Source organism: Tarenaya hassleriana, unplaced genomic scaffold (assembly GCF_000463585.1).
Source record: "Tarenaya hassleriana unplaced genomic scaffold, ASM46358v1 Cleome2, whole genome shotgun sequence".
NCBI classification, from domain to species: Eukaryota; Viridiplantae; Streptophyta; class Magnoliopsida; order Brassicales; family Cleomaceae; genus Tarenaya; species Tarenaya hassleriana.
In genome coordinates this window covers 581,446-604,217 of record NW_010965372.1, presented here as the reverse complement: position 1 = coordinate 604,217, position 22,772 = coordinate 581,446, and the positions used below count along the sequence as shown (strand labels likewise).

At 37.1% G+C, this 22,772-nt stretch overlaps 4 protein-coding genes and 2 non-coding genes across 11 annotated transcripts; 3 read left to right on the top strand and 3 right to left on the bottom strand.

The window, feature by feature from the left end:
* Positions 1–669: 669 nt before the first annotated feature.
* TRNAW-CCA lies at positions 670–741 on the bottom strand. The gene has a single exon. It is a non-coding gene; the product is annotated as a tRNA-Trp (tRNA).
* A 2,874-nt stretch (positions 742–3,615) lies between these two features.
* Positions 3,616–7,173, top strand: LOC104811419 (receptor protein kinase CLAVATA1-like). The gene is made up of 2 exons (XM_010538106.1): positions 3,616–6,362; positions 6,609–7,173. Exons 1-2 carry the CDS (start codon positions 3,737–3,739, stop codon positions 6,968–6,970), a joined length of 2,988 nt encoding a protein of 995 aa, XP_010536408.1. The 5' UTR covers positions 3,616–3,736; the 3' UTR covers positions 6,971–7,173.
* Positions 7,174–7,847: 674 nt separating this feature from the next.
* Positions 7,848–14,798, top strand: LOC104811418 (kinesin-like protein KIN-6). 6 transcript variants are annotated; one of them, XM_010538102.1, is made up of 25 exons: positions 7,848–8,403; positions 8,497–8,696; positions 8,855–8,981; positions 9,086–9,180; positions 9,333–9,468; positions 9,751–9,816; positions 9,922–9,984; positions 10,125–10,175; positions 10,290–10,372; positions 10,489–10,591; positions 10,695–10,740; positions 10,842–10,987; positions 11,136–11,279; positions 11,419–11,514; positions 11,607–11,666; positions 12,223–12,306; positions 12,415–12,514; positions 12,633–12,733; positions 13,072–13,199; positions 13,310–13,382; positions 13,452–13,579; positions 13,696–13,783; positions 13,903–14,021; positions 14,113–14,194; positions 14,427–14,798. In XM_010538102.1, the coding sequence occupies exons 1-25, from the start codon at positions 7,900–7,902 to the stop codon at positions 14,655–14,657; spliced, it is 3,054 nt and encodes a 1,017-aa protein (XP_010536404.1). In that variant the 5' UTR covers positions 7,848–7,899; the 3' UTR covers positions 14,658–14,798. The 6 variants fall into 6 exon arrangements, with proteins under 6 accessions (XP_010536404.1, XP_019057869.1, XP_010536403.1 ...); XM_019202324.1 differs by having other exon boundaries at positions 11,136–11,330; XM_010538101.1 differs by having other exon boundaries at positions 11,136–11,339.
* A 536-nt stretch (positions 14,799–15,334) lies between these two features.
* Positions 15,335–16,228, bottom strand: LOC104811416. Its single transcript, XM_010538099.1, has one exon. It carries the CDS (start codon positions 16,002–16,004, stop codon positions 15,642–15,644), a length of 363 nt encoding a protein of 120 aa, XP_010536401.1. The 5' UTR covers positions 16,005–16,228; the 3' UTR covers positions 15,335–15,641.
* Positions 16,229–18,255: 2,027 nt separating this feature from the next.
* On the top strand, positions 18,256–18,339 carry TRNAL-CAA. The gene has a single exon. It is a non-coding gene; the product is annotated as a tRNA-Leu (tRNA).
* Positions 18,340–19,506: 1,167 nt separating this feature from the next.
* Positions 19,507–21,715, bottom strand: LOC104811415 (thaumatin-like protein 1b). The gene is made up of 3 exons (XM_010538098.2): positions 21,532–21,715; positions 20,698–21,400; positions 19,507–20,132 (listed from the first exon to the last, which is right to left on the bottom strand). The coding sequence occupies exons 1-3, from the start codon at positions 21,584–21,586 to the stop codon at positions 19,898–19,900; spliced, it is 993 nt and encodes a 330-aa protein (XP_010536400.1). The 5' UTR covers positions 21,587–21,715; the 3' UTR covers positions 19,507–19,897.
* Between the last annotated feature and the right edge of the window lie 1,057 nt (positions 21,716–22,772).

Genomic DNA, 22,772 nt, shown 5'->3' with positions numbered 1-22,772 from the left:
TTGTGATGGGCCCACAATTAATGGGCCCACTCCATAAGCCCATTTACTTCTCGCTGTCCTTTGTCCTCCACGTCATTCCTAATCTATTCTTGTCCTGAATAGTGAATAGGGAATCTAATCCATAGTCTCACTTGAGGTTTTCACTTCGGTAATGTTTGTTTACGAGTCATTTAGTTCTGGAACTAAATAAATAGTTTTAAAGTATTTTCTATTTGAGTTGGATATTTTGATTTGAATATGTAAAATTGATTCGAATAATACAGATTATATAGAAATAAACCTTTATTTAAAAAAACTCTGACTTTTTTAAACTGAATTCTGATGGAATATAAAATCCGGAATTATAAAATACGAAAGCTTTATTATAAAATAATATAATTTAATGAAAATCGATTTGGATAATAAATGATTAAATTCAAAATAATTAAATTATTCACATGGTAATGCTGTGGGTCATTTAATTATATGTTTTGGGTTTTAGTTCATTTGATTTGGAAAAAAAAATATGCTGTTGAAACATATTTTTATTTTGTAAGGATCAACTTTCATTTGATTAGGTTTAACTTAAAAGTAATGTTTCAGTTTCCATCCATAATTTTTTGAATTTAAAAATGCAAATATGAGAAATTAGTTTATAATTTAAAAAATTAAAGGACGTAATCGGGATTTTGAACCCGACGTGAATCGAACACGCAACCTTCTGATCTGGAGTCAGACGCGCTACCATTGCGCCACGGATCCTTTTGTGTTTTTATTGTTATATATAATACATCCAGTGTATTTTTTCTTTTTTTGACTAAATTATTTGAGCAAGCGTATATCTGAAAAGGGTCAACCGTCAATTCATGCCCCTGATGACGTAGACATAACAATAAAAGAGAGGAGAGAGAGAGAGAGAGAGAGGAGACGGTTGTATTGTTGACGATATATAGCATTTCTATTTTTTCAATAAAAAAAAAAACATATCAGTCTATAAATCATTCGAGCAAACGTTTATGTAATCTCAATATTGTTATCCCCTTTAAATGGCAAAATTCGAACTTGGTGACTGTGTGTGTGTATATATATATATATGGAGGAGAAGCTAAATTACAGAAATATATTCTAGTGGGATGAGATCCTTCAATAGAGTAAATTTAATTTTGATACTTGAAAATACGTTTAAATCAGATGAAACCATTTGAAATGATCAAGTGTCACAAAACTTCGTTTGCTGAAGTTGTTTAAAATATATACAATTAGAATCACTAAAATTCTCAAATTCTGTTTCGAAATCCAAAACAACCAATCAGAATTTCATGTTTGTGTAAATAATATCCAAAAAGTTGATTTGATTGGTATTATACACCAAAAAATAAATGTCGAAATAGTTATATTTTAAATGAAGTTTAAATTTATCTTCAAAATTAAATAACAAAAAATGTGGGTAAAATTTGTATCCAATAAAAGAATATAAAAATTAAATAAATATGTTTTTGCAAAATAAAAAATCTATTTGAAATTAAAAAATCCAAAATATCTATACGTACCTAACATTATTATTTATGTTTCACATTTCAACAAAAAAAAATGGAGACTGTTATATCTATCTAACAAGTAAATAAATTATACATTTGGTTTATCATATTATATTAGAAAACCCAACCCACTAGTCATTTATATAATTCCAATTTAAACTGACACTTTCTATTTGTATATATATTACGGTTTGTAATAAATAGTTGAAAAGCGTTACATGAGAAAAATTAAATAACATTTAATGTAAACCGTTACGCACAAACTACGCGACAGTTTTTTTATTCGGAAACAAACTAATTATTTATTCGAGTGCAGTCGGACTTAATACTTATATATAGTTATAAGGTAAAACATTAAAAAAAAGCTTTATTTTTTTTTATAAATTTAAATAAATTTTATTCTTAAAAACGTATACAAAAAATATAAAAAAAATAAAAATTTAAAACCCCAACCCGCGCATCTATATAAAACTTCAGATTTTATAAATATATTTCAGAACGATTTTTTATTCATTTGTATTTCTAATTTAATTTAAAATATACTTATAATATGTCATTATTGTTATAAATATAATGTATACAATTTAATTCGAAATGAATAAATTCATAAATGTATTTGTGATTAGTTTTTCATAAAAAATTACTTTTTATTTATGAATAGCTAGAGTTTCAAATAATTGTATAATAAGAATTTTTTGGATATTTTGATCACATATAATAATGTTTAAATAATTAGTTGAAAACCGTTACATTTAGAAGTCCGATTAACGTTTCATGATAATATCGAATGCTATTCAACACTTGCGCCTAAAATATTCACAATAATACCGTGGTCTCTTAGACTAACGAGTATAATATATATATATATATATTACTTTTGTTTTTAGTATCTTTCAAATTTTTAACTATATTTTTTCACTTCCATGAAAAAAAAAACAATGCCGACAAGAAAAAAGGTATTTAAATATCTATTAATCTTAATATAATACTTAATATATTAACATATTCAATATATTATAAGCCTATGAACTCTCAATTTTAAACAAAAAAATATGGAGTTTTGGAATATTTTTGTTGTCCTACGTGTCCTGTTAGGTTAACAAAATTTATTTATTATTATACGTATATTTTGTTGATTTGCTCCCGAAAAAAATTTGATGAAATACATAGCAATTGAGATATTCTTGTTGAAACAAAGTAATGTTTAGATTTGTCAAATAAAATAAAACAATTTATATCTGTATTTTTTTTTAAAAATTATTCTGTTTTGTAACAATTTGTTCTGCTTTGAATTTGGTTCAGTAGAATTAAAACCGAACCTACTCAAATTAAATTTTTATTTCACAAATCGAAATATATTGTTTCAATTAGTGGATTTAAGCACTATTCATATGATTAGTTCGTTTATGTGCCAAGTCAACATTATTTACTAATTTTTCTTTAGATTTGATAGAACGTATGGAAAAATTTGGAATAATATTGAAATTTATAGAATTTTTTTTATAAAATTTATGGTATATAGATTTATATGATAATGTCCACTAAGCAACCAATGAGAAGAGGACACGTCAAACTGCATGTGTTCTCAGTACGTTTAGTGTCTTCTTCAAGTAGATTCCTCTCATTTATGACCAATCAAATTATAAGATTCTCGTGTATTCCAAATGATAAACACAAATATTTCCATTTTTTTTAGGCATCCCATACCATGATAAGCTGCGTAGTAATGAATTAAATTAACATTCAGTGTAGAAAGTTAAAATAATTTATCAGAATTATAGAAGGGGGATTAAAATTTTTTTTCCGAAATAAGTTTATGTAATGAGTTTGTGTATTTAATGTGGTTAAATGAGTTAAAATTCTGAACCTTGTAAGAGCATAACAATTTGGGTTTTTATATTTAAAAGAAGAAGATGAACTTAGTTAATTTCTTAATGATAAATTTTTAATCGAAATTTTTTAATTCCACTGTATTATTTGCGAATCATATCCAATTACTTTATTTGTTAAAATTGTTTGATATTATATATATATATATATATAAAATATTGTCTAAATGTATCATTATAAAGATACATGGTGTTATTGTAGCTATTCGCAGACATTACCGCAAGGGTCTCTTCTTCTTCTTCTAATATGCCGTTCATAAACCAACGCTAAGTTAGTACTCTCTCTCTCTCTCTTCTTCTTCTTCAACGCAGCCAAAAAAAAAAAAGAAGATGAGAGCTTTCGATACTCATCATCATCAGCAGCATCTTCTTTCTCTGCTGCTGCAATGGCACATCGTCTCGATTTTCCCGCTTCTTCTCACGCCATGCTTCGCCTTCACTGACATGGACGTACTCCTCAAGCTCAAATCCTCCATGATCGGACCCAACTGTTCCGGTCTCCACGACTGGAAACCTTCCTCTTCTCCGGCCGCTCACTGCTCCTTCTCCGGCGTCTCCTGCGACTCCGACGGTCGCGTCGTCTCCCTCAACGTCTCCTTCACTCCTCTCTTCGGCACGATTCCGCCAGAGATTGGGATGTTGAACCGTTTGGTGAATCTGACCTTGTCGGCGAACAATTTTACTGGTGGATTGCCTGTGGAGATGAAGAATCTCACCTCTCTGAAGTTCCTCAATGTGTCGAACAATGGCAACCTCACCGGCGATTTTCCCGGTGAGATTGTCACGGCGATGACGGAGCTCGAAGTGCTCGATGCGTATAACAACGCCTTCACTGGGAAGTTGCCGCCGGAGGTCTCTGGGCTTAAGAAGCTAAAGTATCTCTATCTCGGCGGGAATTTCTTCGAGGGGGATATTCCGGCAAGCTACGGAGACATCGAGAGCTTGGAGTTTCTCGGACTCAACGGCAACGATCTCTCCGGCGAGACGCCGTGGTTTTTGTCTCGGCTGAAGAATCTGAGGAAGTTGTTCATTGGTTATTTCAACAAGTACACCGGAGGGATTCCGCCGGAGTTCGGCGAGTTGACGAACCTCGAGATCCTCGACATGTCGAGCTGTAATCTCACCGGCGAGATTCCGGCGAGCCTGGGGAATCTGACGCGTTTGAACACGTTGTTTCTTCAGTTCAACAATCTCACCGGGAAAATACCGCCGGAGCTGTCCGGGATGGTGAGCTTGCAATCTCTGGATTTATCCGTTAACCAACTAACCGGAGAGATCCCACAGAGCTTTTCCACTCTCCGGAACACCACTCTGATCAATCTGTTTACGAACAATCTGTACGGTGAAATCCCATCGTTCATCGGAGATTTCCCGAATCTCCAGGTTCTTGAGGTGTGGGAGAACAATTTCACGTTCGGGTTGCCGGAAAATCTCGGCCGGAGCGGAAAGTTGCTGAAGCTCGACGTGTCTAATAATCATCTCACTGGGTTGATTCCCAGGGATTTGTGTAGAGGTGGGAAGTTGCTGACGCTGATTCTCTCGAACAATTTCTTCTTCGGTCCGATACCGGAGGAACTCGGCAAATGCAAGTCTCTGACCAGAATCCGGATCGTGAAGAACCTCCTCAACGGGACTGTTCCGGCAGGGTTCTTCAACTTGCCGGTGGTGACGATCATCGAGCTCACCGACAATTTCTTCTCCGGAAAACTCCCGGCGGCGATGTCTGGCGGCGAGCTCGACCAGATTTACCTCTCGGACAACTGGTTCTCCGGCGAGATTCCTCCTGCAATTGGCAATTTCCCAAAGCTGAGGACACTATCTGTCGATAGGAACCGATTCGGCGGCGAAATCCCCAGAGAAATCTTCGATTTGAAGCATCTCTCGGAGATCAACATCAGCGCGAACAACATCGCCGGAGCAATCCCTCGCTCCATCACTCGCTGCACCTCCTTGATCTCCGTCGATCTCAGCCGCAACCGTCTCGCCGGAGAAATACCCAACGGAATCGTGAATCTGATCAACCTCGGAATCCTGAATCTCTCCTGGAATCAACTCACCGGCCACATCCCCACCGAGATCGAGAACATGACGAGCTTGACCACTCTCGATCTCTCCTTCAACGACCTCACCGGAAAAGTCCCTTTCGACGGCCAGTTCATGGTCTTCAACGACTCATCCTACACAGGAAACCCACGCCTCTGCCTTCCCCACCGTGTCGCGTGTCCTTCACGCGCCGGGAAAACCTCCGGCGAGGGTGAAACGACATCGTTCTCAGCCTCGGGGCTAATAATCACGGTTGTCTCACTAATCACGGCCTTAATGCTGATTAGCGTAACGGTCTACCAAATCAACAAGAAAATGCATCAGAAATCCCGCGCGTGGAAGCTAACCGCGTTCCAACGACTGGACTTCAAAGCAGAGGACGTCCTCGAGTGCCTAAAGGAAGAGAACATCATAGGCAAGGGCGGGGCAGGGATCGTATACCGCGGGTCCATGCCGAATAGCGTGGACGTCGCGATCAAACGCCTCGTCGGTCCGCGTGGAACGAGCCGTAGCGACCATGGGTTCGCAGCCGAGATCAAAACCCTAGGCCGTATCCGTCACCGCAACATCGTGAGGCTACTCGGTTACGTGTCGAACAAGGAAACGAACCTCCTGCTCTACGAGTACATGCACAATGGGAGCCTCGGGGAGCTATTGCACGGGTCGAAAGGCGGGCATCTTCAGTGGGAGACGAGATATAGAGTAGCTGTTGAGGCCGCGAAAGGGCTGTGTTATCTTCACCATGACTGCTCGCCGTTGATATTGCACCGTGACGTGAAGTCTAACAACATCTTGTTGGATTCGGATTTTGAGGCTCATGTCGCTGATTTTGGTCTCGCTAAGTTCTTGGAAGATGGAGCTGTTTCCGAGTGTATGTCGTCCATTGCTGGATCCTACGGATACATAGCCCCAGGTACGGAAATTTTGTATTCAGGAATGTACAACGATTTGGTTCGGCTCGAGACTAAACCACCATGAGCTCGTTGAACTAGCTAACTAAGAACGAGTTGTTCCGAACCAGTTCACCGGTTTCGTGAACCACAACTCAATTCACACTCCTATTTATATTTGAAACCGGATTATAGATTTCATATCCTTCAGACTATTTTTATTGTTAATAATGTTCTTATGATCTTTTTTTGTTTATAATGCATAACAGAGTATGCCTACACGTTGAAAGTGGACGAGAAGAGCGACGTGTACAGCTTTGGAGTGGTTCTACTGGAACTGATAACGGGGAGGAAACCTGTGGGAGAGTTCGAGGACGGGGTGGACATAGTGGGGTGGGTGAGGAACACGGTGGCCTCCGAGATACCGATGATCGATCCCTCGGATGCGGCCACAGTGATAACGATCGTCGACCCGAGGCTGACGGGGTACCCGATAAACAGCATGATCCACATGTTCAAGGTCTCGATGATGTGCGTGGAGGCCGAGGCCACGGCTCGGCCGACTATGAGAGAGGTCGTCCATATGCTCACTAACCCTCCTCGGTCAGTGACCAACTTCATCACTTTCTGACTCTGTTTTCGTTGAACCATGGAATTTGGTTGCTTATTATGTTATGGGTCAAAATTAATTCGTGTTTGGAATTGGTAATAATAATAATTTTGTGTTGTTCGTACAAGTGTAGTGAGGGGTCTATGTGAAATACTTGTGCTGTTGTATATGTTAAGTTTTAATTTGTATATTACGTTTTGTGTTGTTATGCATTCATATATTTATGATTGCTATGCATCGGGATTTCGGTTCGGTACAGCGAAATTGATCAACCCAAACCAATCTAAACCAAACCCAATCTAGTTTGGTTTTTCAATTGATAATTAAGATCGTCCCTTCTTAAACCTTTATAAATTAAGGTAAGTTTTTTTAAATCTATTTAAATATAATAAAATTACTGTTAATTTCACTATCGAAATAATATTCCATGATATTTGATTTTACTGATTCAATGCGAATTTAAAGCAAAGCCGAGTCGAATAACAATCGATAAATTTATACCGATCCAAATCAAATCAAATTGTTTTCTTAGATTTCATATATATAAATCAAACCAAACTGACCGAACTAAACCCAATAAAATTTGTTAAAGAGTGTTGTAATGTTGTCTACAATAATCATGCAAATTATGAAAATGGTTTTTTTTACTCGGTGGATTATGAATATGATTATGGTTACTATTATGTTTATAGGTAGTTTTGTTGAGGTTGACTTCTTTCTTGTAAAATTTTGGAACTTTTTTTTAATGTCTTAGAGATAAAATTCATTTAATGTATTTATTAATTTTTTAAAATTATTTTGTCTAACCAAACCTTGCTTTGTATTGTTTTTTTTTTAAAAAAAAAACATTTTAAAAGAATTGGCTCATTTTTCATTTTGAATTAAACGAGCAAAAGCCTTCTCCTTTTTCCGCCATTTTTCCTTGGTTCTAGATCTGAGAGAGAAGAGCCATGGAGGAGAATCGGAAAAGTCCCACTCCTCCGCCGTGTCCCTCATCCGTAACAGTACGCCGGAATCCTCACCGGAAAGCTAGAGCTACGCCGTGGACCACCACGTCTAAGCCTCTCGCTGTCGCTCCGGCCTCCGCGAAGCCGCACGATGTCCCCGCCTTCCCGATCGACGAGATTCTCTCGATGCAGGTTCTCCAACCCGAGTCTAAATCACCACCGGTCTTGGAGAATCTGAAGGTGTTTCTCCGAATCAAACCCTTGAAAAGCTGTACGAAGGTAGCCGCGAAGAGCAGACCTAGAAATGTCTGGCCTCAGAATCCGTCGAAGAAGAACAGGAATCCGGAGATCGCAAAGAAAATGAAGACGAGCGAAGAGGTTTGTATTACTGTTAACGATCCATGTTCTGTCACTCTCACTCCGCCTTCTGCATTGCAAGAGCTGAAACGGAGCAAGACTGAGGTGTACGAAGGGTTTTCCAACGTATTCCCGCCCAATTGCTCTCAGGTTCGATAACCTTTTCACATAAATTGAACTCTCATTCGCCAGAATTTTCGAGGGCATGCGTATTGAGGAAGTTTTTGTCGTATTTTTGTGTAGAGTGATGTGTATGAAAAGATGGCACATCCTTTGTTAGAGGATTTCCTGAGAGGGAAAAGTGGAATGTTGGCTGCTTTAGGGCCTAGCGGCTCGGGGAAGACTCACACTGTTTTTGGGAGTCCGAGGGATCCTGGGATCGTGCCACTTGCCCTGCGTCGAATTTTCTCGCAGAAGGATGAGAATTCTCCCGGATCATCTAGGTAACTTTTCGGTAATCTTGGTTGATTTGATGATCATGGGAAACATTTGCAACTGTGATACATTGTGAATATACCGGTAGAAGAAAACAAAGTTATATTGTTGATCACAGTTTTTTTTGCAGTTCCCTTCTTATCTTTTGCTAATGTGAATTCTTCAGGTTATTTTACTTATCAGTATTTGAAATATGTTCTGAACGAGGGAAAGGAGAGAGGGCTTCTGATTTACTACGAGGTGGAGGTTCTGAGTTGTCTGTGAAACAGTCAACCATCAAGGGTTTGCAAGAGGTTTGAACTTTTTTCAGGGTCTTTGTTTGATGATGATGAACTTCCCCATGTACGTAGTAGTACTCACCTTTTTCCTTTTTCTTTTTAACCATTGCGCAATGTAGGTACTGATCAAGAACGTTGAAGAAGCAGAGTCCTTAATCGGGCAGGCCGTTCTGAAACGTGCAACAGCTATGACTAACTCAAATAGCCAATCCAGGTAAATGGAGTTAAAATTTTCATCTTGATAGCCCTTTTTAGCCACGCGTAAAAAATGGCTTGGAAGGTGGAAGCTCTTTTGCTGAAAAGCCTTTGTCAATAATCTTAAGCCATATACCTTCACGTCTTCATTCATTTTGGATACACTTTCAGTCGCTCACAGTGCATCATTAACATACGAGCTGCCTGTGTTGACTCTCCCAATGGAAGTGGAGTTCAGTCTAGTGATGCTATGCTGACAATAGTGGACCTGGCAGGAGCAGAAAGAGAGAAAAGAACTGGGAATCAGGTTTTAGTTCACTTTGTTTAGATTTCTGTATCGATTTTGTTTCGTAAGATACCTGACATGCAAGGTCCCTGAACTATATCATGATTGCAAGTTTGTGCCGTGTGAGTATGCAGTCCATACAATACTTGAAAAGCAACTTGATAAAATAAACATGACTAAATGGTATCATTTTCGGTACTTCTTAGCATCACAGAAGGCATCAGTTCATATTGCATGTTTACTGGATCTTTTAATAAAACTTTGTGATCTCATGGCACTTTATCCATTCAATATCTTTTTCAGGGAGAACGGTTGGTTGAGAGTAATTTCATCAACAATACATCTATGGTCTTTGGCCAATGCTTGCGGGTAGGTCCTTTGAAGTTTGAACTCCCTGGGATGGCCTGGTCTGTCTTCTCTGGAGGACTGTACTTTAACTAAAGATTGTTGCTCCTTGCTCTGCATTTTTCTTAGTCATTGCTGGAGTATCAGAAGAACCGAAAGAAGGGATTACAGAAACATTACCAGAATTCTTTGGTAATGCATACCTATAATACATTCCTTAGAGAGTTCAGTTTACATGAAAGTTTTCCAATGGTTTATGTGTAACTTCTCGTTTGCTTATTATTCCTTTTTGCACCTGTTTATGCTGCTAATATGCTTTCAATTATGTGTAGCTGACAAGGTACTTGCGAGATTATCTGGAGGGCAAAAAGAGGATGGCTTTGGTATGAGTATTTGACTGTGTTGATTTTGCCCGAGTTCTTGTGCTATCTATCATATATCTCGACCCTGATATTGTGAAACCTTTATCTCCTCGAACCTGGCTATTTGTTTTGCAGATCTTAACTGTCAAAGCAGGAGAGGAGGACTATCTTGATACTTCTTTCCTTCTAAAACAAGCTTCACCTTATATGAAAATCAAGTAATATTCCTTTCCGAAAACAAATCCAGTAATATCTTCGCTATTATGATCTCAAAAAAGTTGAAATTCATGGCTATCACATACACTAAACTATTCTCTTTTGGAACTTTATTTAGGTTTGACAATGCTGATGAGCCTTGCAACAAGAGGCAGCTCCAGACATTTCCAAGATCTGGGATAAACAAGAGAATCAAACTCAGTGCTCCCAAGACTTCTCAAGTTCTTCACTGACTTTCTCTAAACATATTACTGGGTCTTTTGTGAAATCGTAATTCTGTAGAGTATACATCATTTGCCTATTATGTTGCCTTTTCGTCCATAGGTCGAAGATGTCGTTGGCGGTGAGAAAAATCAAGTTTCTGCGGAAGGTAAGCTGCTGGCTATGGCAATTACTCCAAATATATTGATTGCATGCAGTTTATTCTCTTCCCTATTTCCTTTTGGCATATCTAATACATTTCTGGTCCAGTGTGTTTGCGGGCAGAGAAAGCTGATAAAAAGGATAGATCATCTCCTGGGCTGGACAGGGATAAAAATGAAAGAGACCATATCATTATGCGAAATTTTGCTAAAGTTTTATGGAGTGTCTTGAAGCAGTACAATGAAAAACTAAAAGTAACGTTCTTGCCGTTGACTTTTATTTTCCTTTGTTATCATTCGCCAGCTTTGTGATATAGCTATGCTTTGAAGCTAAGGATGTCCTTACCCAAAGATTATGTCAATTATTTTATAACAGTTTGATAAGATTTGACTTGTATTATAGGTTGCAGAAAGCGAAATCTGTAGTCTCAAAGACAACCTTGGGAATGAAAAGCTAAAATCTCTTGGATTAGAGAAGGAGTTGATCAGTCTCAGGTCTGCTTGCCTGTCTTCCAATCAAAAACTGGCCGAAGCATGCGTTCCTGAGGTAGAAGCAGCTGTACATGCTAAAGAACCTTTCGCAGTTGATGCAAGTTTGGTTAGTGAGGTAGCAGTAAGCTTGAAGTACTAGTTTGGGTTACTGTGTTATTATTTAAAAACATTTGAGAAGTCTCACTAATATTCAGAGGAACGCGAATGGTGATTATTCTGGTGCTATTGAGACAAAGGGTGATGCTAACGCGAAAGTATGCCGTGAATCTGTTGCAGCAAGCAAATCTGTGGTACATCACTGTTACACTTCCATCTATTTCCAATTTTTCATGTATAATTTATGCATAAACTGAAGTATCTAACCTTCTATTCATGTGTCAAGGTCAAAGATGCTGGACTCGTTCAACGTTCGATGTCTTCAGATAATGGTGAACAACCAAGAGTAAGACTAGTCGATAATTCCTTCTATAACTTACAAATTTGTGCAGGAAATCTGTTACGGTCCCGGGTTATGGATCTTGTTATGGGTCTGCGGGATAGGAATTCAATGGGTGTTTGGATGATTTGGTTGGGGATTTTCTTCTTACGACCTATGATTGCTTAATTCAGGCTCAGAAGTGAGAACCTAAAAACCTCTTGAGAATAGAGTTCTCAAAAACTGAATTGAATTTTCAAGATACCCCTTTTCCATTCAGTTCTTAGCATTTAAAAATACACAAACGTAGGAAATAACTTCCCCTAATAACAAGGAAATAAAATTGCCTATTTTAGGAACTCCTCTTCCCACTATGGAGAAACAAGATACAAAGTTGGAGGATCCCCTCCTATAATACTGGAAGAAAAGTACAGAACATAAAATAAAAGAAACTTCTTGCCAGCTCGTTTCTTAGATGTAATCCGTAGAGACTTTTTCCACCCGTGAGGGAACCGCTTGTAAACCTTCAGTGGTTTGCTAACAAAATCATGTTGGTCTTTTATTATTGTGCACTGGTTGACAGCCTGTGAGTTCTGATGACATTGTGGGTATCGCTACTACGTCTCTATATGTTGAAATCGGAAGTGTTGACCACCAAAGAGATCAGGTAACTGTGTCGTTTTGCTTCTTTTTGGCCTTGCAACATAGTCATATTTTGGTTAAGAATTGACTCTAGAGCACTATGAACTCATTCCCGTTTTGCTGAATGTCGCAGTGCTGTGACAATTCTGCAGTGGCTGAAAACAAGGACAAGGATTCAAATGAATCCAATGGTTTGAAAATCAAGGACAGCCATCATGGATTGGACGTAAAAGGTTATTCTCACTCATATGAAACAAGTAACTGGAAAAAAAATTAGGTTCAGTTCTTTCGGAATGCCATGTATTTGTTAAGCCTTTTCTGTGTGTTGAGATGCTGAATTACGCCTTTCAGGTTCAGGTTCTGTGGTCAGCTCTTCTCAATCAGGTGATAGTGATGGAAGTAGTAGCTACTCAGTCTTAGAGTTAACCCTCGAACCTCCCCGAGGGGATATGGTTAGTTGTTACCATATATTCTTACTACATTTGGATAACGATAGACAGCTAGGGTCCGAATTATCATTTTGATCGGTCCGACAGATTAGTGACCTAAGACTAGCTTTTGTGAATTTTAATTATCTTAAATTGCATCCCATTGTCTTCACATTCTTCCTTAGGGTACCTCTGTAGTTTAAATGATTTAACAAGCCATTACATATTCTGTAGTTTGAGAGCCTTAACGCACAGCATCTTCTAGTTTTACCTGGAAAAACGATTTAAAAAGCTTATGTTGTTTCTTTCTGGCTAATCTTGAGTCAAATGCTTGAGAAAACTGATACTCATGTACTCTCCAGGTTGAAGATGCTTCAACACTTTCACCAAAGCAAGTTGAATATCCTCGGGAATGCAGCAACGGGTTGTCTGATATTCCAACCAAATCTACAAGATCCAGCAGATCTCCAAATTCAGAGGAAAAAGAAAGGTCTGTCCAAAATGTTTTCTGCTTTCACATTGGATCCCCTCATAAGTTGATGGGTCTTTAAGCTTTCAATTTCTCTCTTTAAATTCTCTTTGGTTATGTTATCAAACTAGGTTGCTCACATCATCTGAATTGCTGGCTGAGGAAAAGAATTCCTCGGATATGAAAAAGACTGACAAATCACAGGTTTGCTGCTTCATTTTTGGCTGATCTTCTACCAAGCGCTTGGGATACCAATTCTCTTTATGTCCCCAGGAAGAAAACGCTCCGACACCTTCAGAAAAGCAAGTTGAAGTTAGTCAGGAATGCTACAATGTGGTACTTGATAACCAATCGAAAACTTCAACTTCCCCAACAGTTCCTGATTCCGAGGAACCAAAAAGGTAATGTCAGAATGAATTTGAGGGTTTCCCGTTGGATTCTAACCCCTTAACCATATTTTTGTGAAACTGTGCTCATCAAAACCTCTCTGTCTAAATTCTCTTTGCCCATATTGCAGAAACAGGAGATTATTCCCCTCAACATCTGGATTCCTGGCCGATGAAATGAACCCATTGGACATCGAAAACACGACAGAAAAACCAAAGGTTTGCCATTCCGGCTCTCCCCTCTGGTTTTTGTTATGCGTATAAGTTCTTGATTCTCAAGCTGATGCAACACCGATGAGGAAATAATTTTTTTTTATATATTTCTTCCTCATCTATAGGATCAAACTCTTGTTAAACCCGTAGCTGAATCAGCTCCGGGCCATGACACTGAAGTGGCTGACAACAAATCAAAAGCAGCCTCGACCAAGAAACCCAAGAAAGCAGAGAAGCCCAAAAGGTTCATCACTAAATCAAAACAGTCTCTTTCTTTGCAGTTGCTTTGTTTCTCTCTTCTCCCATTTGTGAACATACTTTGTTCATACCGACAGGAGGCTTCTACCGGCTTCATCTGTGTTACTTACAAGAGACATAAAAACGCTCGACATTGAGGACGACGTCATGGAGACAAAGGTAAACATCCGTTTCACACGATACATTGGCCAAATTATTCACGTAATTCTTGAATTTACGTACCAGTATGTTTCGTATTTGGTTTGGATTCAGTTACTGTATTAGGGGTGACTGTAAACTCTCATTACTTGAAATGGGCTTTGTACCATTGTTGTTGCAGTAATTCTAAAGTGTAGAATTACGATAAATTCTCCATAATTGTGAATGGACGATGTTATGGATAGGGGAATAGAGGTGGGAGGAAGAAGACAATGGAAGAAGGAAAACAGAGAAGCCAAGGAAGTGCCACTCTTTTTCGCCTTCTCACTACCAATCTTCGTCTCTAACATATCATGGGAGGCAAACGTATGTATGTATGTATACTCTCCCTCTCTCTCTCTCTCTCTCTCTCTCTCTCTCTCTCTCTCTCTCTCTCTCTCTCTCTCTGTGTTTATTTCTTGCACTCATATACGTTGTTGGATAACTCAATCTGAATTGTCTACAAGTATGTTGGCTTTCGGGTTTTTTTTTTCCATGTTTGGTTTTGTGTCTGTACATAGAAGTTTCTACTCGTGATTTGTTGTTTGGAGTGCCAAGTCGTCTAGATCATTTATCTGTTTTTTTTTTCGTTTTTCTTTTCTGGGATTTCAATTTTCTGTGCTAAAAAAAAGAAATAAATGATTAGCTAAATTTTGTTCAATTATTAAAATAATTATATATTAACAGAAAAACAAAGTTTGTTATATTCATTATATAATGTCAAAGTTTGAAATCTTCTCTCTTTTTTTTTATAAAGAAATTCATTATATTGGGTTCAAAATTTGGTGGTTTTCATATTGCCTAAAGGTAATAGGATGGAGCCCCGCACACGCATTGGCCTAGTCCATATATTATTTGTTCTTAATAATCATCACGCATCTTATATAGTTTATATATCTCAATAATTTCAGGTTTTTCTGTGTGATCAAATGTTTACAAAGATTTTACGACGTTCGATTTATCTTCACCACGTGAGTAGTATTTGCATTATACTGTATTATGTTTTGTGACATGAAAATTGAATGTAAATGAAATTTAAAAAATTCGAATTCATCTAAATCTAATATAAAAATTAAATATATATTTTTGAAAAAAAAAAAGTCTGAAACTCAAACCAAGTCAAAACCCAAACAAAATATCTTATCATGATTTGGAGAAAAGTTATTTGTTAAATTTACAAAAATCGATACAAAGAACCCTAATTTACAAGCTACTTGAACACAAATACCCAAATTTTATGTCACTCTCACTATACATTATTTATCTAATGTTTATTCTTTACGCAATTATTCACTCATCGGCTTTGCACTTCATACACATTTTCAACCCCAACAAACTCACCCCTAAACCAACAATTTAAAAACCCAGTTCTTCTGATATATATATATATATATATATATATATATATATGTATATATTATATCAATTCTCATAGATCACCGGCGTACGGAATGTGCTGTGGAAGCCTGAACCGGACCTGAGACGCCGGCGACCGGACCGCCACTCCGTGCCAACAGATCCCTCCACGGCAGATCCCTCCGACGTGGTGGCTCCGATCTTCTCCGCCGCCGCGGCTGCACCGCGAAACCGCCTCCGCCGCCCTGAGCGAGACGTCCCAGGCGAGAGTTGCGAAGATGACGGCGGCGACGGCGGAGATCGAGGCGGCTAGGAGAAATCCAGGGCCGAAGCTCCTACCGGAGAGGAGTCCGTACGCCTTGATGGCGACGATCACCGCCACGTAAATCGCCGTGATGTTACCGAGCACCGCGTCTGATAACGCCATTGGATACATCAGATGCTCGATTTTCGCAGTAGCGCGTCTAACACACCGTCGTGCAGATCGGGGAAATACAAAAATTTTGGGGATTGAAGAAAAGGAAAATTACGAAAATAGGCAGATTTTTTCCTCTCTTCGGATCATTTCGCTCTGTTTCATTTTTTCTTTTTTTTTTTCTGTTGTTTTTTTTTTGGGTGAGAACAAATGGAAAAGAGAACTTTGAAACTACACCGTTTTTGGAGCCGTCAGTGTGACGTGAGCATTAAATACATTAACGTATTTTGCAAGATAATTCTCTTTTTTTTATTTAAAGATTTTTACTAATTCGATTTAAATAATATAATATTGTGTGTGCATATATATATATCTTCGGCCCTACCTTTTTCACTTGGAATAAAACCTAACAATAACTTTCCATCTATGAGGTAGCGTGAGAGTTTAAAATAAATTCATATGAATAGGCTAGGGTTTAATGCGCCGTTTTGAATTATATATATATATATATATATATATATATATATATATATGTATTGGAAAATCGGATATTTTGAATCAAAATTCAGGTTAATTCTTTTTTTTTTGGTAAAAAAAAAATTCAGGTTAATTCTAGTTCCGAAGACTTGAATAATATATATTTTGTAAGCAAGAAAGAAATATAACATTTCTTTTTGTTCGGAAAAAGGGTCACCATGATGATATTAAAAAAAATGAATCGAACCAAACCAGAATGCAGATTTTAAAAATTTTGAATTAATGAATATCCAGATTGTGCTAAATTGAATTCGCACAATAAACATATTTTTTTAATATTAATTTGGTTTGATTTGAATACAAGTATCTAAAAATAGTATACTGATCGAGACTTAGCTCAGCTTATATCATATGAACGAATGTCTAAATCCGCATTTCATGCAAAACATTCGTAATTACGCAAGTTAGGTTGGGTGGTGAGTGAGCCCTAACCATGCATTTCCCACAATAAAGTTATTTTATATAATGCAATGTAAATAAATTCAACATTTAACTTAATTAAGAAAACAAAAATATATATATATTTATTTAAATGATTTGTAATGCTCTCATTAACTTCCATCATATTAATGACAAAGGTTAATAATATCGTGGTTGGTGTCTTTCAATTTATTGGTTTTATCTTTAGGTTGTTACTAGTGTCTTTCTAGCTTGGTTATTTTTGTTATTTTGTTTTGAATATACACAGAAATATCGCATATATATATATATATATATATATATATATATATATTATGTAGTGGGTGCGTACAATAAAATGCCAAGAACATTTTGTGATATGGGCATTTATATCAAAATTAAATTGAGAATTGATTAGAAAGATACCTCTAGATTTAGCAAGACTTGATTTCTGCCCCAAGTGCCACTATATGACATTTTATTTATTCTATAACAACATTTTATGTATATATACGCACACGGGCCTGTTAGGCCATTACATACATAAAATGTTTAGGCATTGACTGTTTGTAGTTTTTCCAATTAATTTTTAAAAACACAAAAAGTATCTAATAAAAATTTTGTTTATTTATTTATTTATTTATTTTTTCTAAAAAATCCGTTAACCATTTTTTTAGGTAAACCGTTTTCTAAAAAAATTAAGGAAAAATCAAAACCACTTTCCATATATTTTTAGCTAAAAAATCTTATTTCTTAAAAGTTTTTTTTCATTTTCTATTAAATATTAATTATATAAAACATTTAAAAGATAACAATACCCATAGTTTTAAAGAAAATTTTACTTTATACATACATATGTATAACATTCTTTTTCGATATTTTTACATTTAAAGTTTAAAATCTAGAAACTAAAATATTAGGTTTCCAATCAAGTTTTTTAAAAACTACAAAAACTATAGAAACAAAAACTAAAATCCAAAAACTCAAAATAAAAATCATTCACATTCAAAGCCTTCATAGTTAGCTCCCGAAAAATGCGAACGTTCTGTATTTGTTTCAATTTTTTTTTTTAATACGAACTCTATGTGTAATCCAAAGGTTGCGATGGATCTCTCTATGCGATATGGTGAGAAATATGATTGACCCATATCCAAAACATGATATGCTCAGATTTCTTTCTATATTCTAACCCTAACATTGTCAAAGTGAATTTTATATATACACATACTATTTTGTTAATCTAATATTTCTTAGATTTTGTTTTAAAAGTAACATAATTTATTTATACTTAGAAAAATATATAATATACGTTTTATATTTTAACATCTATGCAACAGTCAGGATGGCCGAGTGGTCTAAGGCGCCAGACTCAAGTTCTGGTCCTCGGTAGAGGGCGTGGGTTCAAATCCCACTTCTGACACTGTTGCCTTTTAAATTTTGTTTTGGGTTTTAACATTTTAATTTTATTGGGCTTTACTTTCTAATGGACTTTCTAAATGGATAATTGGGCCGATCATGGATTTAAGTTATCTTTTTTAATTTATATATATATATACAGTCTTGAAAAAAACGAGATAGAGAGTCACCAAAATAATACCAAATCATTGGTGATTCCCTCTATCTAATACAGCAAAATATAAGATAGTTTAGGGTTGATTTTTTTTTTGAATGAAAACATCAATGAACCTTTTTTCCCAAATTAAAAAAAAAATCCAATGAAGATAAAAAGCTAAAACCGTTGAAATGTGTATTCGGTGATGATGAAAACGTGGACCCTTTTAGTTTGCCAAACTTATCCATCAATGTCTCAACCGTCTGACCCTCCACATAATATTCGTATCAAATCATATCATTTTGTGTTATTTTCATTGTTGTCGCTATCCAATCATACGTTTCGATACTTTGCATTTGAGATGAAAAAGGGGTTTCATTACTATGCGATTACAAACATCACAATTATATATATATATATATATATATATATAAACTAATGAAAAAATCGATTAGGTAGATGGTTATTATTCAAATAATCGATTATTGATTGAAATTTAAAATTTTTGGCGATTTTTGTATTAAAAAAATTGGATTTTGAAATCTGAGTTTGAATCTAATGATTCGAATACACGAATTATATATATATATATATATAAATAAATAACTAGGATTTTTTTTAATATCCAATTTTGGAAAAGAGTAGACAAAATAGAAATCCAAGCTCACGGGTTTTGCATTTTCATTTATCCAAACAAATTTGGACGGGTCAAGCCGGATTCATGTTTTTCAAATAAATTTGCCGAGTCCTGCCTATACGTATATTATTATATTATATGCATGCATGCCTATACACAAATGTATATAACTTGTAATAATAATAAAAAAAGCATCATCATCATCAACTTCCCCTTGTTAATTATATCGTTATCCACTTATAATTGGTGTCTTTGGTCACCACTACTTTGCCTCTTTTCAATTAGATTACAATGATTATCTCAGTCCGTTTATTTTTACGATTTTCTTGTGGGTTTTTTCGCTTCCACGTTACGCCCCACTAGGCAAATTATATGCGACAGTTTAAAGAACACGACAATGCACCAAAAAGCAGTATTATTTATTTCATTATTTTATGGCCCACAAAACAAATAAATTAACGAAGAATACATCGCCACTTTCTCCCAACAATTAAATTAATCTAAACTAATTAAATATAGTCTTACCCCAAATCCTATATATATATATATTTAGTTTATTGAAAAAAACATAAAACCTAATTTTTGTGACCTCACATGTCTATTTTACTCCACCACCATCCCACTTTTCCTCACCCGAAGAAGGGCATTTATGTAAATTCATCGACTAACTTTCTCCGATGGCTCGATCCGACGTCGCTTGGACAAAAAGTCAAATGGGCCGGACCAAATTAAGGCCCAGTTGGGGCCCATATAGTATGGTGGATTGCCCACGTGGTAGATACTGATTGTTCAGAGCAACCGACAAAAGGCCAGCGAGAGCGCGAATGTTATCGCAAGTGGCAACAAAGACAGCTGACACGTGGACGGTGAGGATGCGCCGCTCTCATCGAACGCACCTTCGTAGATCATCGACGTATCCGCCGGCGACCACGTCGCCGTAGACGGCGTCTGAGTCGCCGGAGATGTTGTCACCGGCGGTGAAGTTCCCGTTGGGTCAGTGTTCTGATCCTGAGATGATTTCTGACTGCAAAACGGAAAAAGAATATAACCGTTAAAACGGATGCATGACGCCACGTGGCATCTCGGTACTGGAGGGTGACAAACGACGTCCATGACGGTCCGTTACCACCGATCCCGCATACCAATGGGAAATCATCTCTCTAAAGATTCACAAGGGTAAAATGGGAACAGAAAAAAGTCAGCCTTGATTCTTTGTGAAAATAAATACACGCAACTCATAGAGTCATTCACTGTCCCCAATTCGATTTTTGAAAATCCAATAAAAAAACATTATGATAATTATGAAAATGACTTCAATCACACGATAAGGAAAAAAATCATTAGTGGGTCCATTGTAGGTGGCATAAACTGACCAAAAATATCTTAATTTATTGATTTATTCAGTGAAAAAAAAAAGTTCATTACCTTAAAGTGTTCTTTACCTCAGTAAAGTTAAGGCCAAAAATACCCCAAAAGATCCATAAGATATTTTTTTAAAAATTAAATTAAATAAAAATGAAACTAAAATATATAATAAGCAGACCTCACACTAAACAGTATCTGATAGAGGGGTAGTTTCGGTAATTCACCTGGTGTTGGGAGAGGGGCAGAAGGTGATGACGTAGTCAGGGGATTTGGCGCATGTGAAGGTGCTCGTCTTGTCATCGTACGCATAACTGTAGGCGCGTGGACACGCGCTCTTGAAGATCTGAGAGTACGCCGACGGCTTGCAAGTCGCCGGCGAACCATACTCGCCGCTGCAACAGTACTCCGGTCGCCGGAATGCGTCGCAAGCGCTCCTGCACGCAGTCACCGGAGGAGTTTTCCCGGCGGCGGTTACCCGGAGCTCAGATGGGCATGAGCCGTTAAGGTCGACGACGCAGCCGGTGGTGGTGCAGTTATCGCCTGAGCCACCGCGAGGGGCGACGAGGACGGGGAGGTTGTAGCCGTCGACGAGGCTGACGTCGTAGAAATCGAGGCCGCCGGACCCGTCGAGGGTGAACTCGGCGAGGGTAGCCGGTGGAGTTGCGGTGGCACCGGAGCACTCGATCTTACCGGAGCTGCAATCTCCGGTGGCGCAGGTGAATTTCCCGGTGGTAGAGTCAGTGGAGCAGAGCGTGCGGCCCCAGAAACGACCACCCCACGACGACGGCGCGTTGATGACACGCGACTCGCCAGTCAGGAGAGAGAAGCCGGTGGTAGGGAGGGGAGGAACTCCGGCGTTCGATAGAATTCCCGGCCAAACAGTGTATCCGCATTTGTTCACTAATGTGAAGCTCGTCGACATGACCTCTTCATGAACACAAAACAGAAAAAAAAAAAAACAAAAATCACAGTCAAAGTTACAGAGCAAGAACACAGAGAATTATCTAAAAAAAGGTAACAGTGTCGGAGAAATGGAGATTATCAATGAATCATCATACCCAGAACGAAGAAACGCGAGAAAATGAGGAAAATCAATGGCGATGGCTTAGCCATTGGATATGTGGAAGAAGAAGAAGGTGAAGCTCTTTTTGTGGTGATTAATGTTTCTTCTTCTTCTTCCTCTTCGTCTTCCTTGTTGGGAGAGCTTCTGAACGGTAAAAGGCGTTGGATAAGCAGAGAGATGTATTTATGGAGAAGGAGATTCCGTGGGGGTTTTTTTTTTGTGCACCACATTTTTTTTTCTTTTAATTGGTAGTTATCCTGTGCGGGTGTACCTTTGTGATGGTGTGGTACGCTAGGCTGACGTGGATTTTTTTTTACGGATCTGTGTTTTAACCGTTGAAAATCTAACGGCTAATGCAGATTGACTCCGACGAGATCTTAGAAGCTCTGCCATCTCTAAGATTCCGATGGATACATAATGATTATTAGGGTATTAATCCGTTTGGTCCGAACCGAATCGTTATTAGCTTTGATTCAGATTTAGATCGACTCGATTTTTTTTATCTAAATAATCAAGATCGAAATCTGATTCTATAGATTCTGAATTTAAATTCGGATTGGGTCAGATCGGACCGATCCACTAAATTTATTTTTTAGAAAAAAAATCGAATTTTCGAGTCAACTTGAAACATCTAAACCCAGTCTGGAAATCTGAAAAATTTTCGGGTCTAAATATTTTACCCCGAATCCTACTATTTTTTGGATAGATCGGACTAAACTTCGGATCTCGAGATAAAATTGACACCCTAGTAATAATGCTATTAAATGTTAAAAAAAAATACAATACTATAATCTTTGTGAAAAAAAAAACAATCCTCATTGAAAGGGTTAATATGAGGCAGTCGACAAAAAAAAAAAAAAAACTGTTTTGGTCTGAAAATTACTCGTAGGAGCATGCAGTTTTTGCTAGAATTTCGTTGTAGGGTTTGAGAAAAGTACAACTACTCTTGACATTTACAATGTTGAATTATAAAATAGTATTATGTTATGTAGAGTGTGTAATATATTATTTATTAAAGATTCATTTTAGATGATATTATTAATTCTATAAATGGACGTTTCAACATACCTTCATATTGTTGTTTTTTATTCATATCTTAGTAAACACTTGCATATTTTTATATTTTATATATATATATATATATGCACATAAAATATATTAAAAGATTAATCCAGTTCGTATCCCATGTGAGAGAAGGAAATATACTAAGTCAACTTTTCCCTAACTTTTCCCTAC

Coding starts and splice junctions, on each gene's coding strand:
- LOC104811419 (XM_010538106.1), top strand. CDS start 3,737: ATGAGAGCTTTCGATACTCATCATCATCAGCAGCATCTTCTTTCTCTG. Junction 6,363..6,608: donor CTACGGATACATAGCCCCAG/GTACGGAAATTT, acceptor AATGCATAACAG/AGTATGCCTACACGTTGAAA.
- LOC104811418 (XM_010538100.1), top strand. CDS start 7,900: ATGGAGGAGAATCGGAAAAGTCCCACTCCTCCGCCGTGTCCCTCATCC. Junction 12,515..12,632: donor TCATGGATTGGACGTAAAAG/GTTATTCTCACT, acceptor TACGCCTTTCAG/GTTCAGGTTCTGTGGTCAGC. Junction 13,200..13,309: donor AATTCAGAGGAAAAAGAAAG/GTCTGTCCAAAA, acceptor TTATCAAACTAG/GTTGCTCACATCATCTGAAT.
- LOC104811415 (XM_010538098.2), bottom strand. CDS start 21,586: ATGGCTAAGCCATCGCCATTGATTTTCCTCATTTTCTCGCGTTTCTTC. Junction 21,401..21,531: donor CTCGCGTTTCTTCGTTCTGG/GTATGATGATTC, acceptor GTGTTCATGAAG/AGGTCATGTCGACGAGCTTC. Junction 20,133..20,697: donor TGCCCCTCTCCCAACACCAG/GTGAATTACCGA, acceptor TCCGTTTTGCAG/TCAGAAATCATCTCAGGATC.
- LOC104811416 (XM_010538099.1), bottom strand. CDS start 16,004: ATGTATCCAATGGCGTTATCAGACGCGGTGCTCGGTAACATCACGGCG.